General features: G+C 35.5%; 3 protein-coding genes across 18 annotated transcripts in view; all 3 read right to left on the minus strand.

Annotated features, from left to right (window-relative positions):
- LOC126762754 (synapse-associated protein of 47 kDa) overlaps window positions 1-10481 on the minus strand; it is a 92603-nt gene extending 82122 nt beyond the window's left edge. For 4 of the 14 annotated variants that reach the window (XR_007667518.1, XM_050479821.1, XM_050479803.1 and 1 more), the window contains exons 1-3: window positions 10197-10476; window positions 9928-10121; window positions 8868-9805 (exon numbers count right to left, since the gene is read on the minus strand). Coding sequence is in view for 13 of the 14 variants with exons in the window: in XM_050479821.1 (XP_050335778.1) it covers window positions 8868-9088 (221 nt within the window). In the remaining variant the exon portion in view is untranslated. Of the gene's footprint in view, window positions 1-8867; window positions 9806-9927; window positions 10122-10196 lie in introns of all 14 variants that reach the window. The other 10 variants (XM_050479814.1, XM_050479850.1, XM_050479838.1 and 7 more) reach the window with 7 other exon arrangements.
- A 1263-nt stretch (window positions 10482-11744) lies between these two features.
- LOC126762933 (mitochondrial import inner membrane translocase subunit Tim16) lies at window positions 11745-12824 on the minus strand. The gene is made up of 2 exons (XM_050479995.1): window positions 12508-12824; window positions 11745-12438 (listed from the first exon to the last, which is right to left on the minus strand). The coding sequence occupies exons 1-2, from the start codon at window positions 12668-12670 to the stop codon at window positions 12221-12223; spliced, it is 381 nt and encodes a 126-aa protein (XP_050335952.1). The 5' UTR covers window positions 12671-12824; the 3' UTR covers window positions 11745-12220.
- Window positions 12825-13119: 295 nt separating this feature from the next.
- The window catches only part of LOC126762743 (F-box/LRR-repeat protein 7), a 346320-nt gene continuing 342851 nt past the window's right edge, over window positions 13120-16588 (minus strand). For all 3 annotated transcript variants that reach the window (XM_050479743.1, XM_050479753.1, XM_050479734.1), the window contains 4 exons: window positions 15801-16546; window positions 14903-15736; window positions 14637-14816; window positions 13120-14393 (listed from right to left, as the gene is read on the minus strand). In XM_050479743.1, coding sequence (XP_050335700.1) covers window positions 13858-14393; window positions 14637-14816; window positions 14903-15736; window positions 15801-16455 — 2205 coding nt within the window. In that variant the 5' untranslated portion in view covers window positions 16456-16546 and the 3' untranslated portion in view covers window positions 13120-13857. The remainder of the gene's footprint in view (window positions 14394-14636; window positions 14817-14902; window positions 15737-15800; window positions 16547-16588) is intronic.

Genomic DNA, 16588 nt, shown 5'->3' on the forward strand with positions numbered 1-16588 from the left:
CAACAAGACGGCGTCACTTCCTACACATCGCATAAATTAATGGATTTATTGTATCTCTCAATAAATCGGTGAGCAGACAATGTCACGTTTTGGGCCGATCGATTGGTCAGCAAGATCGTGTGATATTACATTGTTAGACTTTTTCCTGTGGGTATATGTAAAGTCTGAAGTCTATGCGGACAAGCCAGCTTCGATTCAGACCTTTAAGCAAAACATCACTTATGTCATTCGCCAGTTACCAGTCGAAATGCTCGAACGAGCCATCGAAAATTGTACTCAACGTATGGACCATCTGAGACGTAGCCGTGGCCAACATTTGAAAGAGATAATCTTCAAGAAATATACGTCAAAGTATGTTCTTTCGAATGAATAAAAATATTTCCCATAAAGTTTGAAGTTTCTGTGTTTGTGCGTGTAAAAAAGTAGGTGACCTCGAAATGTATTATCTTTTATATGTAATATTTCAACTTGTAATTTAAGAACAGAGTTTGTTCTGAAGAAAAATCTCCTTACCAGCATAAATACACAATAAAAGAGAGAGGTAGGAGAGATAGCAGTGTCGAACATATGAAGCAAAAATCGTAAAAAATTACGGTAATATGATTTCTGTGTTGCTGCAGGTGATGACACGCAATGATTGTGATTGACTTTGAAAAGGGATCGCAGAAACTGCAAATTATGCAAAGAGAGAAATGTCAACTTGCGATAAGCAAATGCAAAATACCAAGAATTGAAGAAAAATATGGCAGATTTTGTGCGTTTGAAAAAAAGCCATTTAAAAGTATTGAATTTGTATTATGGCTATAGAGGCTATAACTTTGATGAAAACTGCAAATATACTTTTTAAAAAGCACTAGATGCGGAATTCTTTGTAAAAAATGTAAATTCACTGAATGAAATATGCTGGAACAGAGCGGAAAGAGACAAGTGACATCTGTATCACAAATTATATACAAATAAAAGTAACAAGCAGCAAAAGGCGATGTTTTAATGAAAAAAACATATTCAAATATTTTTTATGGAAACCAATGAAGGTATTATACCTCAATTTGTTTTGAAAGTCTCTACTTTGTTTTGGAAAAGAATAAAAGTTTAAGCCTTTAAAATTTTTCAAAGCAGAAATCTTTGCCGGATAAAAAATTCGTGTTCGTTCCGGTTACGTAGACCCGAGTGTCGTGCGAACGGGTTGATATACAGGTTATAGATATGGTATAATTCTAGGTAGTGGTTATCCGGTTCTTTAAGTATCACAGGTAGTATTGTTCAAAGAAATTTTTCTTTGAGTAATTTATACACTGACTTCTCGAAGTACAGTTGTGCACATTATAAAATGAAATTTTTGATTTAAAGCATTTTAGCACATATACTATTAGTATGTAGGTAAAGTATGTATGTATGTAGGTCTTTAAACAATAGCATTGTACTAATTCGCCATTAACTTGAGTTGAAAAGTAAGAACAACGCAAATATTGACGACGGTGAAAGCGACAACTTTTAGAAGGAAGTGAAAAGCAAGGCGCCGCAAGGGGCTTGTGGTAGTGCGAGGCGTTGCCAAAGCCAGAAAAGTGGGACAGAACAATGCACTAGAAATGCACGGCAAGCCTTCGTATCGAGTCCTTGACGGCCCAAAACAAATGGCATTCACACATTTGTGGCGGAAAAACAGGAAAAAATAGGCAAAAGCAAAACTTAAAAAAAGCAAAACAAAAACTACAAAAAACACCAGAGCACAGTGATGCAAAGGATAATTTCGGTTACGTTTGTGGCGTGTAGCCGCACGAAATCCGATATACATACACACATATGCACTATATATAAATGCATGTGCAAGCGTTTGCCACGGAAAAGAAGGTCGCGTGCAAAAAGTGCAAGTCGTTAAGAATACATTATACGAGCAGCATATGTAGTATAGGGAGGGGGGGAAATAATTTCGTCTTAAAAGTGTTTTTTCCGCACTAAAGAGTTCAATGAAAGCACTCTTATTTTCATGACTGTGCTATTTTTAGCTGCATGGGGTAGTAGGTCATTTATGGTAGGTCGCAGGGGCCGCAAGAAAGCTACAAATTAAAAATATATATAAAAATTTGACAAGTTACGAGGCTAAATTACATAAACGTTGCATGCTTTTGGGCGTTTTGTTCATTAATTAATTCTAATTTTTTTAATTTATGTGAAAGCAGTAAATTGAATAAATGAGAATTTTTGCATTTATTGCTTATTGTTACATACTTTCAGGCGTGCACTTCTCAGTAGCAGAGAAGGCACATATTTAACCTAATTAAAATTATATTATGATTATAATTAATAAAAAAGTCAAAATAACTATTAAAATTAGTAATAATAAAAAAAAATGTTTGCTTTTAATTTTTTTTATTACAAAATTATGGAAATTAGTAATAATAATTAAAATACTTTTTTTATTTTTTTTTTAATTAAAATTTATATTTTATACTTTTAGGCTGTTAAAAAACAATAAAAAAATTAAAATAATTATTGAAATTAGTAATAATAATTAAAATAGTTTTTTTTAATAAAAAATATGGAAATTAGTAATTATAATTGAAATAAATTTTAATTTAAAAAAAATTAAAAAAAGTATTTTAATAAGTATTTTAATAAATTTTAATTAAAAAAAATTAAAAAAAGGTATTTTAATAAATTTTAGTTTTAAAAAAGTTAAAAACAGTATCTTAATTATTATTACTAATTTTCATAATTTTTTATTAAAAAAAATATATATTTTAATTATTATTACTAATTTCAATAATTATTTTAATTTTTTTATTGTTCTTTAACAGCCTAAAAGTATAAGCATACAAATTATTAAAACAAAACGAGAAATAATACAATGAAAAATTTTTGAAGCATACCTTTGGGCAGCAAAAAATTATTGTAGCATACCTTTAGGCAGCAAAAAATGTTCACAATATTTTATGAAAATAATTTTAAAAATTAAAATTATTTAATATGCTATTTGTTTGCTATTTTCTTTCGAATATTACTTATTTCAGCATAAAAATCTGCTCAATTGCAGTTACGAAAAGGAATTTAGCGAAAAAGAATCGAATTAAACGAGTAAGCGAGCAAAAAAAAAATAACGGAAAAAGTTTACGAAACAAATCACATGTGCTAGTTGTGCAGACAACAATTGAGTCAAGTGCAGAGTAAAAATGAGAGCACTTACACGTTAGAGAAAGACGGAGAGCAAGCAAGCGAGAGAGCGTGAGAGTGTGAAAATGTGTAAGCACGAAATAGTGAATTGAAAACAGCGCCTAAAACTAGACTGCACGGTTTGCAGCCTACAACTCGAGTATATCGATCGAAAAACGACACAAATGCGAAGTAAGAAGAAACATATATAAAAAGAAAGAAAATAAAAGAAAAGAAAAGAAGAAAAATCAAAGTGAGAGCACAAAAATGAGCACGAACGCAAAGGAGAGAGTGCATTTTCACTAATTTTTGCAACTCGTACTATTTTTATATATAAAAATTGAGCAAAATATGCTGTCATAGCAACGTTACAACGTGAAGACAGCGAAATGAATGGAGAGTTAGTTGCATTACTTGTAGAAACTGGCATGTAGCACTAAGACTACCGATATAATATCAAAAAAATTTAAAAATTATTACTTTTTATTATTTTCCTAAAAAGCTAAGACACACACACATACAATAGCACCCCACTGGGTGCCAACAACCCCTAAACAAGCCAGCAGCAGCGCCACTTTCCAACGCCTTACACACTCTAATGCTGCCGCCACAAATGTAGGATGAATGTATAAGCACGCTGCAGGCGCTACTCGACATCAAGTAGTAACGGCTGAGTAGATGCTTCACATTTGCGGTTTCTTCGGGGTTATGGCAGTGTGGAAATGAAAAGTAATGGTGGAAATGGATGGAGGATGCTACAAGCCAAAGGCGCTTGAGCGATAGAGAGGCAGTGAGAGCGTGACTTTAAACAAGACCACCGCAGCCACTTTGACGGCAAAGCGTCTGTTCAGTCACGCTGTTTCAATACCACTTTGTTCGGGGCGCTGAAAACTATGCTAATGTATATATGAATATATATAAGTCTACACATATATACGATATATTTATGCAATGCATACTGACTTAAGTAGAACAAACGAGCGAAAAAAACAGTAAAAATGAAATGAGAAGAAAAGCAAAGAAAAAATTACGCAAAAGCTATGACTCAACAAAATTGAATGCCTTTGCACGTCGCGCTGGCATGAATATTGTATGTGAGCGCATGGAACGCGAAATGTACTCAGCAACATAGCTAGCCACGCTTATAGCCATACACCGTTGACAGACACGCTCCGTAAGTGCGTGCATATTTGCCCTTTTTCCATTATTTTGCGAGCGCGTGGGTGGACGCTTGAGGCCTGTGACATTTGAAATGCTTTGTAGCGGGCGGTGAACATGTGCGCGCTTGTTCGATAATAAAAAGGAAAAAATAATGTGAAACAAACAACAAATAAATAAAAAAGATACTGAGTTGGTACAAAATGTCTAGTAGGAGGATTAAAGATATAAAGCAGTCAATAAAAGTGAAGTTGATAAGGGATAGTGGTGCTATTTGCACACAGGGAAGACTGAAAAAATTTAGTAGAAGAAAAAAGTATAGAATTCTATTCAATAGAAATTAATAGAGATATTCATTTCATGATATTTCATGAAAAATTAAATGATTGGAGATTGTAGCGTTGCCATTTGAAGATATATCTTGACATAAAACTGTTTTCCATCCAAGAATTTTATTTTTCATCGATCAGTTTGTATGGCAGCTATATGCTATAGTAGGCCGATTTGAAAAATTTGTTCGGAGATGGTAGCGTTGCCTTGGACAACATATTGTGCCAAATTTCGTGCAGATCCATTATTAAATAAAAAAGTTTTTCATACAAGTACTTGATTTTGAGCGATCAGCTTGTCATGACATGGCGTATGAGTAACCTGCTTGTGTTATATGTGAGAGGGATCAGTATAGGAAAATATGCCATGGACCCTTTAAGTTTGAAGAGTTTGTTTGGAAATAGTAGCGTTGCCCTGGACAATAAGGACATGATTTTGATGTCAGCTTGTCATGACATGGCGTATGAGTAACCTGCTTGTGTTATAATGTATGTGAGAGTGATCGATATGGGAAAATATGCCACAAACACTTTGAGTTTGAATAATTTGTTAGGAGATAGTAGCGTTGCCTTGGACAATATTCTAAGCCAAATTTCATGAAGATATTTTGTCAATTAGAAAAGTTCAGGGTATAAAAACATTTCGATTATTTTATGAAGTCACGATGTAGCTATCAAATATCAAAAGACAAGAAAGGACAAGCATGTAAAAGAAGGAAGTGTGAAGATAAAATAAACATTCGCGAAGTGAGTTTAACACACACACACACACACCTGTATTGACAGCGCACGTGTTTGCCGTCGATATATAACACCAATAATTACAGAACGCACATAATTTGCAGGAATTCAAGGTAAAAGGCAGGCCAAATTTATTGCCGCAGCAGTTGAGCTGGTAACTTGACAACCCGTGAAGGCAAAGCAAGCTGGTTAGGGCTTGTAAGCACTACAAATATACATATCTGCGTATATACATATGTATTTGTGAGTGTGTGTATGGCATTATCACTTCATAATAATAGACGGCATAGTATTAAACGTAGAATATTGCTAGCAATTAAATATTGATTACAGTCAATAAAGTGATAAGTGTGCTATGCGAGATGCGCTGTGCTATTGTTGTGGTTGTGAGCTACTAATATAATGTCAATAAGATAACTGGTAGTCCAAAACCAAACACCGAAAGAGCAGTTAAGTCAATAAGTGCGTGAAGTGGTGTGAGCGTTCGAAACGTTGGACCCATTTGCGCCACAATAATCAGTAAATTATTTGCATAGTAAGGAAGTGGCGTAAAGCGTGTGCAAATAAAGACATATAAATCACTTATAAATGCTGCCTTGGGAAATGTTTGCTTATACATACATGTACATGCTTAATGCTTCAGTGGGTAGTTGTGTATATTTTAGTGTGAATGAAATCTGACAGAAGTAAAATACTTAATATTTTCTTTCATTTTACTAATTAACTACTCTTTAACAGCATTTTGTTTCATGTATAAATATTACTCTATAAAAATGAACACAGTTAAATTACTTTTCGCATGATCTAAATGTTACTTAAATCAATTGTGATTTTACTTTTACTTTTTTATATTTAAAAATATTAAAAAAAAAATTAATTATTTTTCAATAACTCAAAATATTTTGTCAAATATTTAAATTCAATTTTAAATACAAACCCAAACACAAAGGGTCTGTGGCAAATTTTTCCCCATAATGAACACTCCCGCATATAACACAAACAGGTTACTCATACGCCGTGTCATACAAGCTGATCGATCAAAATCAAGTCCTTGTATGGAAAACCTTTTTATTTAACGATGGATCTGCACGAAATTTGGCATAAATACTTTTCAAAGCCAGCAGTACAATCTCTGAACAAATTCTTCAAATCGAACTACTATAGCATATAGCTGCCATACAAACTGAATATTCAAAATCAAGTTCTTGTGGGGAAAACTTTTTTATTTCAGAAGCTATCTGCACGAAATTCGGCACGAATTATTATTCAAGGCAAAGGTACAATATCTGCATAAATTATTCAAATCGGACTACTATAGCATATAGCTACCATACAAACTGGCTGCTCTTGAGTGGAAAACTTTTTTATTTGAGGAGATATCTTCACGAAATTAGACATGAATTATTGTCCAAGACAACCCAACAATCTACGAGTTAACTATTCAGATCGGCCAACCATAGCATATAGCTGCCATACAAACTGCGCGATCAGAATCAAGTAAAGGTTATTTGTTTCGATTAAATACTGCCTTTTCTCCGTATTGAATAGCAAAGCGCATTCGTCTCATAATTTCGACAAATTTAACCTGTTTATTTAAATATACATATACAAGTACATATGTATATGCACACAGAGTAATATTATAATGACTGCAATCACTATAAATATACATATGTACGTTCCATATTTACCCCACTCACTACTTCATTATTTTTTATAGAAAAACTAGACCAACCAAAGAATAAATATTATATTTAAATCAACTTAAGTGTTTAACAAATTGTGCCAAATGTCAAAAATAATAGCTCATTATTTACACCATTAAAAAATCGTATATACATATGTACAAATAAAAAATACTTCAATTATATATGCCAACACATAACAATTCTCGGTGAGGCAAAATAATTTTTATGAAAAAACAATAGGCAAGGTCATTTTAACACGCTATGCTTGCATAAAAGAAGTTAGCATGATAAATTTGTAGTTGCATAAATGAATATACATGCAAATATAAAAAATAAACGCTAAAAATACGAATAAAGTCTGAGAATGGCAAGTTCAAATAGCCGTGAAGAACATGAAAATGCAAAAACATATTGCAAGAAATGGCAATAAATAAAAACAATAACAAAAAATTAATATAAAGTTCTTAAGGGATCTAAATCAAAGCTGTAAATAGCTGAACTTGCTATAGGTGAAAGTATTTGCCGGTCGCTTGGAAACCAGTTTGGTTGCATATTTACATATTTGGTATTCAGTCAGCAACACAAAGTCATGCAAGAGCATGCAATATTTATAAATACCGTGGTGTATAATAGAGAAATGTCAAAAGCTCTTGTATACACTTGCCTCATAATCAGATAAGTATATTAAAAATGTTTTGCTTGAAAATGAGATATGAATAATTATGAAAGTGAAAAATAATAACAATAATTTTCGGGTTCCACATTTTTTAATGATAATCATTTAAAAGAAGTAATTGAGCGCACTGCCACAAAATGAAACAAAGCTAAAAATTGGTTTAACGGCTTCACTGAGCAAAAATGTCAGCTGACAATTTACTTTTACGATTATGTCCGCGCATTATTGTCCTTTTTCATTACTTTAATCTGTTATTTGCTGATAAGCATAATGTGTCGCACAAACCATTTCTACCGAAAGTTGTAAAGTTAAAAATGGAACAAAATGTTTCATTTTAATTTTCGCTGTTACGTACTTGCAACTTGATAACAGTTAAAAGGGCATGTCGGATGGAGGTCATATGTGAGTATCTACTCATTTGCACTCCACTTTTTACGCATTACTCTCACCGTTGTAGCGTTTATAATGGGTAACTCTGCAGATTTTGGGTTTGGCAGCTGCAAAAATGCTTAAGTGAGTGCCGCGTTAGTCACGAGGTTGGAAAGATAATTAATTTTTCTTTACTCTAACTGAAAAATTATATATCTTTTGATTATATAACAAATATGGACTGTGTAATAACTTGCTATTGAAGTAACTGCATAGTTGCAAGGTTATGTATTCTTAGGGAGTAATACATTTTTCAATGGCACAAGTGTTACAACAAAGTTATGTAGGTCAAATTAGTGTTAGCGTAATTTGGAATTACTTTCGTTATAAGCACATTCAAATTTTTTAAATGTCATCAAATTGTAAACAGATCAGCATTTTAAATTCGTTTAAACCGATTTGCACTATTCATACACCACCTGCAAATTAATTAATTTACAAACACGGGTTAAGTACTTTTATCTGCCATTTTATAAATTTAAAAATATAAGTATGTAAATTTTGCTTTAGTATCACATTTACTTGAAAAAATTTTTAATTCTTTTTTAATATCATTCCAAGAATTAAGTATTGTACAATTAATCAATGACCCACAAACACAATCAAGTTCACAGTTAAAAGGAAATATAAACTTTTAGCTGCAATTTGGCGTTTGCGTTTTTTCTTCTTTTTATTCTTCTTCTTTAAAGTACTTACCTTTTAGCGCCCTCTTCACCTTCAACAGGCTGCTCCCCACTGACGCCAGCCGCATTCGCTGCTTGTTCGGCGCCTGCAGCTGGTGTTGGTGCTGCTGTAGCAGCGGATACTTCCGGAGCGGCAACAGCATCTTGGGTAGGTGCAGGCACATCTTCGTCGGCTTGACCGCCCTTGACGGCGCCCACCAATGAAGTAAATTGATTTGTTAGGCCAGAGAACATTTTCGACCACTAACTGGTTTCTTGCTTTCTACAAATTCTTCTTCACGCAAAATATATTTGCCAACAATGCACTTGCTGGCACTTTTCTATATCAATTGATACGTGTGTATTGGTGGGAGTGTTTCGACTCCAAGTAACTTTATATGTATGTAGTGCAAGAGTAGACTTGTAGACGTCGTACCGATTATGGTCTTAAGGTAGTAACTAGTGCGTGGAAGAGCAGAATAACGAGCACACTGCAAGACAAGACTATAGTGCCGCTGTGCTTGTTGGTTTGTTAGTGGGTGGCGAGTTTTAAATGCGCGTCACAACGTTTTTGTGGAATGTACAATAGATATGCCCCGAATAAGAAAACGGGGGTTGTTTGTTCGCGTGGAGAAAAAGTTCCCACGAATCTCTCACGTTTTCACGAGTTCTGTAAACACGAACACTGAGTTATACGATTGCTACGGCTGTTGACTACTTTGCAGATTATTTTTGCTTTTTTTCAATTTTTTTTTTTACTTTTTTTGGCCAATATAAACTTTTCAATGTTAAGATATTTTGTATTTAATTTTATTAAAACACTTTAGTTTCAAAATTTTTGCTTAATTTTTTTTTTTACGGAAAACGGGAGCAAGGTAAAATTAGCATTTATTTGACCGTGTGCTTTTTGTCAATGACCAATTGTAAATCAATAAATTTCGAATTTTTGGATATGCGAATATGTTGGATTTTCTGTAATGAAATATGTACGTAAAATATTATATATATGTTACACTTGAAAACTCGCGATTATTATTTAATATGTGTCAATGAAGACTCATTATTATAAAATTGCACACTTTAATCGATATTACATGCAAGTACGTTGGAGGTACGCGCACTATAGTATATAGGATTGCTGAACTGTAATGTTAGCTATGCTTTTGGCCAATGCTTTACAATGCTGACTTATGGCTCAATATGGAGCTTTTTTTTAAGAAAATAGCTGACTTTGGAGACTGTTCAATTATTGCTTCCAACTTCGGCGAAGGTCCTCTGAAAACTGTCACTGCAAAGGAATTACAATTGATAGAAAGCATTAATTCGTTATACTCAGTTTCGCTGCAAAGAAAATTTCACTTACATTGGAATGTATGCGCATCAATTCATGCAGAACGATAACGTCTGTAAATGGGAATCTGTTCTTGCTCTTGCTACCACTTTGATATGGTTGGGTGGTAGAAAATGGATCTTTGTACGTGTACTTTGTGCTGGAATTTCGTTTGAATTTTGACGTTTTCTAAAACACACTCACTGTCTAGCTGCGTTTCAATGTAAAGTATCGTACTATTTTAATCTTTTAATATGAAAAATAATACTAACTTTTTTAGATGCATATATATTTGCACAATTGGTTTGTTAATTTTTGTTTCAATTCTAAATTCTTATGTTATCATTTTTGTTATTTTTTTGTGCCTATTTACAGTGTTGCGTTGTTTTTCTTCCAATTAAAGAAATATCGGGATCGATAAATTTACGTAAAAGTATATCGATTTAAAAAAGAAATTATAAAAATTATAATAAAAAAATTGCTTTATTTGCAATTGGAGATTTCGCTTAGTGGCGCTTTGCAAGGAATGAAAACAAAAAACGTAATCCGAATTTACAACTTCTTACTATTTTCATTATATTTCATTTTGTGCCCTTTTTTCAATGTTTTTTTGACAGCCATGTGACTGTTAAGTTTCAGCTAATTTAGCCACGATTTCTTTTTTTGCTAAAGAATGCATTTTTGATCAGAAATTAACAGGCAGGTGACTGCTAATCAGACATTGGGAATACGGCGCTTAACACTTTACACGGCAACACTTTAAATTAGAACTTGGCCTGCTGCAAAGTCCGGCAGCCCTTATAAAGTCTAAATCTTTAATAAAACTTCGCCATCGAACTTTCTGGCAACTACGAATTTCGCTGTTTGGTTAAGTCTGGCAATTTATCGTCGATCCTATTTTGTTGCAACAGCTGTGTGCGTCACAATATAAATATCTCGTAAAGTATTAATGATAGCGATTTTGACCTCGGACCTTTGTTTGTAGCAAATTAAATTTTCTACAAGTTTGTCATTTAGATTTTTTCTGTAGCTCTTGTCATTTACGAGATATATACAAAAAAATGTGAAATTCGTGGAAATATCAGGCTTAGACCCCCGTACTACCTCGCCTATGTGAGTTTCGACTTTGTCGCAAAGGGCACTTTTGCAGAGTGAACAATTCTGAGAAATATGCATCTAAGGTCAAAGCGATGCCATAAAATACCTCTGCTCTGTAGGAATTTAAAGATAAAAAATCACGATTGTAGTGTAATTTCTATGGAAAATTTTTACATGCCTTGGTCCAGTTCTCAATGTCAATATTAAGGGCTAAAATTTTCAGGGAATTTTTCTAGGGTATTTCCAAGGAAATTTCGTGACGGGACTGAAAAAAATTAATAATTCAGAAAAAACACCCTAAGCTATCATACATACTAAACGATCAAAATGAATTTCCTGTATGGAACTTTTTTTATTTGTGAAGGGTATTCTCACTTTGGTGATACCAAACTTAACATTTTTTTGTTTTGTATGTTTAAATGTAACTAAAATATAAGGGCAGTGGTCCACTACTAAAAATTATTTTGGAACTAATATTGACCATTTTTTAATAAAAAAAATTTTTTATTAATGTTTACACATATTTTTTAAGTTTCAACAAGTTCAAATATATTTTTATGCAAGACATGCTCGCACTTTAAAGACTTTGTTTGAAAGCAGGAGATGCTGTTAGTCAACCGCGCTATACACTTTACAAAGGAACTTAATGTCTTCCAGCTACTTATTTGCAAAATCTTAAAATAAATTCAAGTTTTATTTCTAAACTAACATTTTCTTATTTACAATGCCTTTGATCGTTATACAAAAAGCATGGAAAGCGCACTGATCTCCTGCATTTTTAGCTCGTGCTTTGTTCTACGTTGTATTTACTGTCATTCGTTTTTTTCTTTCGTCGCAATTTCAAATATTTTCTTTTACTGCTTACGTTACATTAATTCTAGAAAAATTAACCTATTTATAGATATCAAATAATTATGCGCAATTGTTAATTATTTTCATCACAATAGCATTGCACCTCATCACGTTTCACTTTGTTTTGACCGTGCCGCATCCATTTGTTGTTTCAACTCATGATCAATACGTTCCTTTGCACGAAACACTTTTGACTGTATATAAAAGGAACCGCCTTTCGCTTTTTCATTCACCGCAAACAAGTGTTCATAGTTTTTAATAACTTTCTGCAGATCCTTTAAATCGTCCACATTCAATATTTGTTTGGCCTCTTCCAATGTCATGCCTGTACACCGATGTAAAAAGACAAATGCAATTGAAATATTTGTATTAATATAATTAGCATTTAATTTACCAGTTCGCGCATTAGCTTCCGCACGTTTTTCTCCCTGCTGTCCACCACCGCCACGACGTGCAGCCTCCTGTGATGCCGCTATTTCTTGCTTCAGCGCTTTCGCAAATGCACGGCCAATAGCTTGCCCGCCAAGCACAATGATCTGCGCCAAATATTTCGCCATGTTTCAGTTCGTTGTTTTGTGTAAAAATCGATAATGTACACCTTTACTTCTGGTAAAATTTATTAATGTGAAAATATTGTGAAACTTTTAGTCGGTAATGCGAAAATTGCTGTTTACAAGTTGACATTACACAATCGTTTCTAACCTAAAACTGGTGGTGGCTTATCAGATGTTTTTGACATATGTTATTATTAACTTGGCAGCACTGCGAACTGACAACAGGGTGGTGAAAAAATTCCAATTCCCGCACATTTTGAATAATTACCCGCGTTGTTGCAGAAAAATAATTTATACAGGTAAAATACATATAACAATAAAATTAAGCGCGTTTGTTAAATTGTGTTCAGTGTCATTTATTATTAATATATGCATACATATATAATGGTTTTATATGTAATTCAATAAAAAATAATAATTTACATAAACAAAATCAAACTGTCAATTATACTAAATAATTTTGTTTTACCAATTATCATAATTTTATAATTAACGAAATTTTAATTTACTTGCATAATTTATATGTATCTACTGTATTTACAAGCTCGTTAATATATGTTTTATAAATATTATATATATAAGTAAATGAAGATAAAAACGTTTGTACAACGCTTGAGACAGCACATATGTACCTAACATTGCTTCTACAAAATTAAAAATAAAAAAGTAAAATACACATACATACATATGTAAATATTTGCTAAGCATTATTTTCCGTAAACTGACAAGTTTGGTGGAATTCAATAAAAAAATTGCAAAATCAATTATAAGCTGCGTTTGCGTTCCAAAGTAGCTTATTGCTAAGGGAATCAGATGGGCTAAAAGGAAATGACAACTATACAGTTATAACGTTGTATTTGGGTGCATATGATTTTCTGACAGCTGTGTATAATTTGAAGATTTGCAACTCCGTTTACGAATCCAAGTTTAGATGAAAATTGCTTTATGAGAATAAGTTTAAATGCAGAGTATTTCAAGTGAGGAGCATAGCAAATGCTAAACGAAATCATGTTTGCTACTTCAATTTAATTTCATTTGGTGAAATATTTCTAATTTCATTAAGTTCAAAAAAACCTAAATGCACATAAAGAAAATTCATTATATTGCCTCTATACACCACTGTGCGACACACACTTAACTAAAAATGAAAATAACCATGCGTACGACTACGACATCTAACACCTGACGGCTCAACAGAAACCTGGATTTGTGTGTTCTATAACGCAGCGCTTACAGTACTTCTTCACCGCGCGATAGCCCTCGATCGATATCTGGCAATCCTGTATGTTCAGTTGTTGTAGGCCACGACAGTAGTAAGCAATACACTGCACGCCACGGTCCGTTATCATATCACAATTCCGCAAACTGAGCTTCTTCAAATTCGGACAACTTTCGGCGAGCGCACGCAGACCCGCATCGCTTACATCGCACTTGCCGATGTCAAGTGCACGCAGACGCGGACAGGAATGTGCCAATACGGTGATGGAATCATCGCTAACCGCTTCACAGCCGCGCGCATTTAGATAACGCAGCTTATAGCAGCGACGCGCGATCACTTTGAGTCCAGCATCGGAGACGCGATCACACTTCGCCACGGAGAGGTACCGTAAAACAGCGCCGAGTTTGGCGAGTTCATAGAGACCGAAATCGGTAATGTTCACGCAATCGGATATGCTGAGCTCCTTGAGTGCGATGCAAAAACTTGGTACGAATTTCAAGCCGGCATCTAGAATCATAATAAGTTAGTATACATCTATCAGCATGTATATAATTAAAACCAGGGATAAAGGGTTGCATAAATTATGCCAGTGGTGGGATTTCAATCTGGCGGTTGCTCTTTTTCCAATTGAAAAAGTCAAAACCTTCTGAACTCAAACCAACTGTCGAAGTTTTCACTTCCAATGACATGCAAGTTGGGCATCTCTTTATCTCTGGTTAAAACTATTGCGTGCGCTTTGGCGATACGCACCTGTAACTTTAATACAGCGTCTAAGGTATAAATACACCAGTTGTGGACAGTTTTTCACCACGATTTTAAGCCCGACGTCGTCTAAGACAAGACAATCCGTCAGATCTAAATATTGCAGCAGCAGACGGCGTGGTTGTTCCAGGTTTGGATGCGTGCTGATGCTAACCACCTGGCTGCAGCCTGGAAGATATAACATGATGACCATAAGTCACTCCGTTTTAGCTTTATAACGTCTTTATAGCTAATATCGCTACCACTGTACTTACCCGTCACGTCGAGATGCTGCAAATTTGTACATTTTGTAAGTACGTCCATGAGCGCTTGATTCGACACCTGCATGCAGGTTTGCAGCTGCAGATGTGTCAATTCCGGGCAGCGTCGCGTTAACAACTGCAAACCCTTGTCGGAAATTCGACAGCCCTCGGAGAGCATTACACGCTCTACTTCCGGACACGAGCCATTGCATGTTTGTCCGCACAATTGTCGGAAAATCATTTTTAGTGTCTTATCGCCATTCAGGTGTTCACCTTTCAGCGAGATGACCTTCCAGAGCACTGGACGCCAGGCGAGTTGGTCGAAACGTCGACACACGCGCGCCAAAATACACAATTCACAACTGTCGAACCAATTGAAAATCTTCAAAACCACATCGTCGGGTAGCCGATCGAAGAGTGGTCCCGAACGGAAGGTCTTCTTATTCCATGGTGGTGGCGCGACATTGTCGTGTCGTGTGCGTGTCACTGCTGTTAAAGTGGTCGTCGACGGCGGTGGGTGGTGTACGATGCTATGCGTTGTGATTGTGTTTGGATGATGGCCCGTTGGCGAGGGCGAAACAAGCGTGGCATAACCTTGATCCAGACTAGGTGAGAAGCGTCCGATATTGCAGAGCCCATCGGAGAGACTTTTCACTTTGGTGTGGTGGAAACGTTGGTCCAGCGCAAGGTTAGAGGATGTGGTATTGTTGCTGGTGTTGGCAAAATTTTCCAAATGATTGGAAGAGCTGAATGCATCCGTCGGTGAACCGGTGCGATTTAGCAGGTAACGATCGGAACCGCTCGTTTCGCTCGGACTGGAGGCGTGGTGGCGCAAGTAGTGCGCGTCTAGCATGAAGAAAAGTGCAATTAAAATAAATTTCATCAAATTAGCATGATTGCAGAAACTCACCCGCTAGTCGTTCGGTGCCATTATTATAATTGCATATATTACGCAGTCCGTCTTCGAGAAAATAGCGCTCATTCTGAAAGTGACTCGCCTCCGAACCCAAGGGAAGCGCGCGTATCGCATTGCCCAAGTAGAGCGCGTCCATTTTCTTCTCCAAAAAGTATTGCATATTACGTGTGCTACCACCATTGACCGCACTTGACACCGTCGGTACGCTGCAACGTCCACCCTGATGTCTAGTTATACGGCCGGCTGTTGTACCACCGCCATGTGAGCCGCTATGCGGCAACTGATACATTTCTGGTAGCGTGTGATTACGTTGCGCCGTCGCATTCAGCGCCGATGCAGCTACAGCAGCAGTTTCCGCGTCTTCTTCAATGTTAACCAATTCATTGAGCAGTCCATCTACGGTATCCCCTTGCTGCGAAGCCGATGGTGTGTAGATGATATCGTCCGCATCGATGCTGAGGTCCGGCGATTTGCGTGACATTTGATAGACCTGCGGATCGAGTGGACTGGAACTGAGTGGATGATGGTATGGCGGTTGATGATGTCCCGTCAGCGAATCGATGACGGTGCTACTGTTGCGTCCCAATGATGCCAGCGGACATTCGAGACTTGTAGGCGCTTGTGCGCGGCGTGCGGTCTGATGCGACATGCTGAATGCGGTGATGGTGAGAAAAATGTAGATGCTGCTTTAACAACAACGACAGAAAGCGCGTTTGCAGAAGCCTAAAGGTGGTGGTGAGCTGCAAATAAAAATGAGGATATATAGTATTGTAGCTGTATGT

This window comes from Bactrocera neohumeralis, chromosome 2 (genome assembly GCF_024586455.1).
Source record: "Bactrocera neohumeralis isolate Rockhampton chromosome 2, APGP_CSIRO_Bneo_wtdbg2-racon-allhic-juicebox.fasta_v2, whole genome shotgun sequence".
NCBI classification, from domain to species: domain Eukaryota; kingdom Metazoa; phylum Arthropoda; class Insecta; order Diptera; family Tephritidae; genus Bactrocera; species Bactrocera neohumeralis.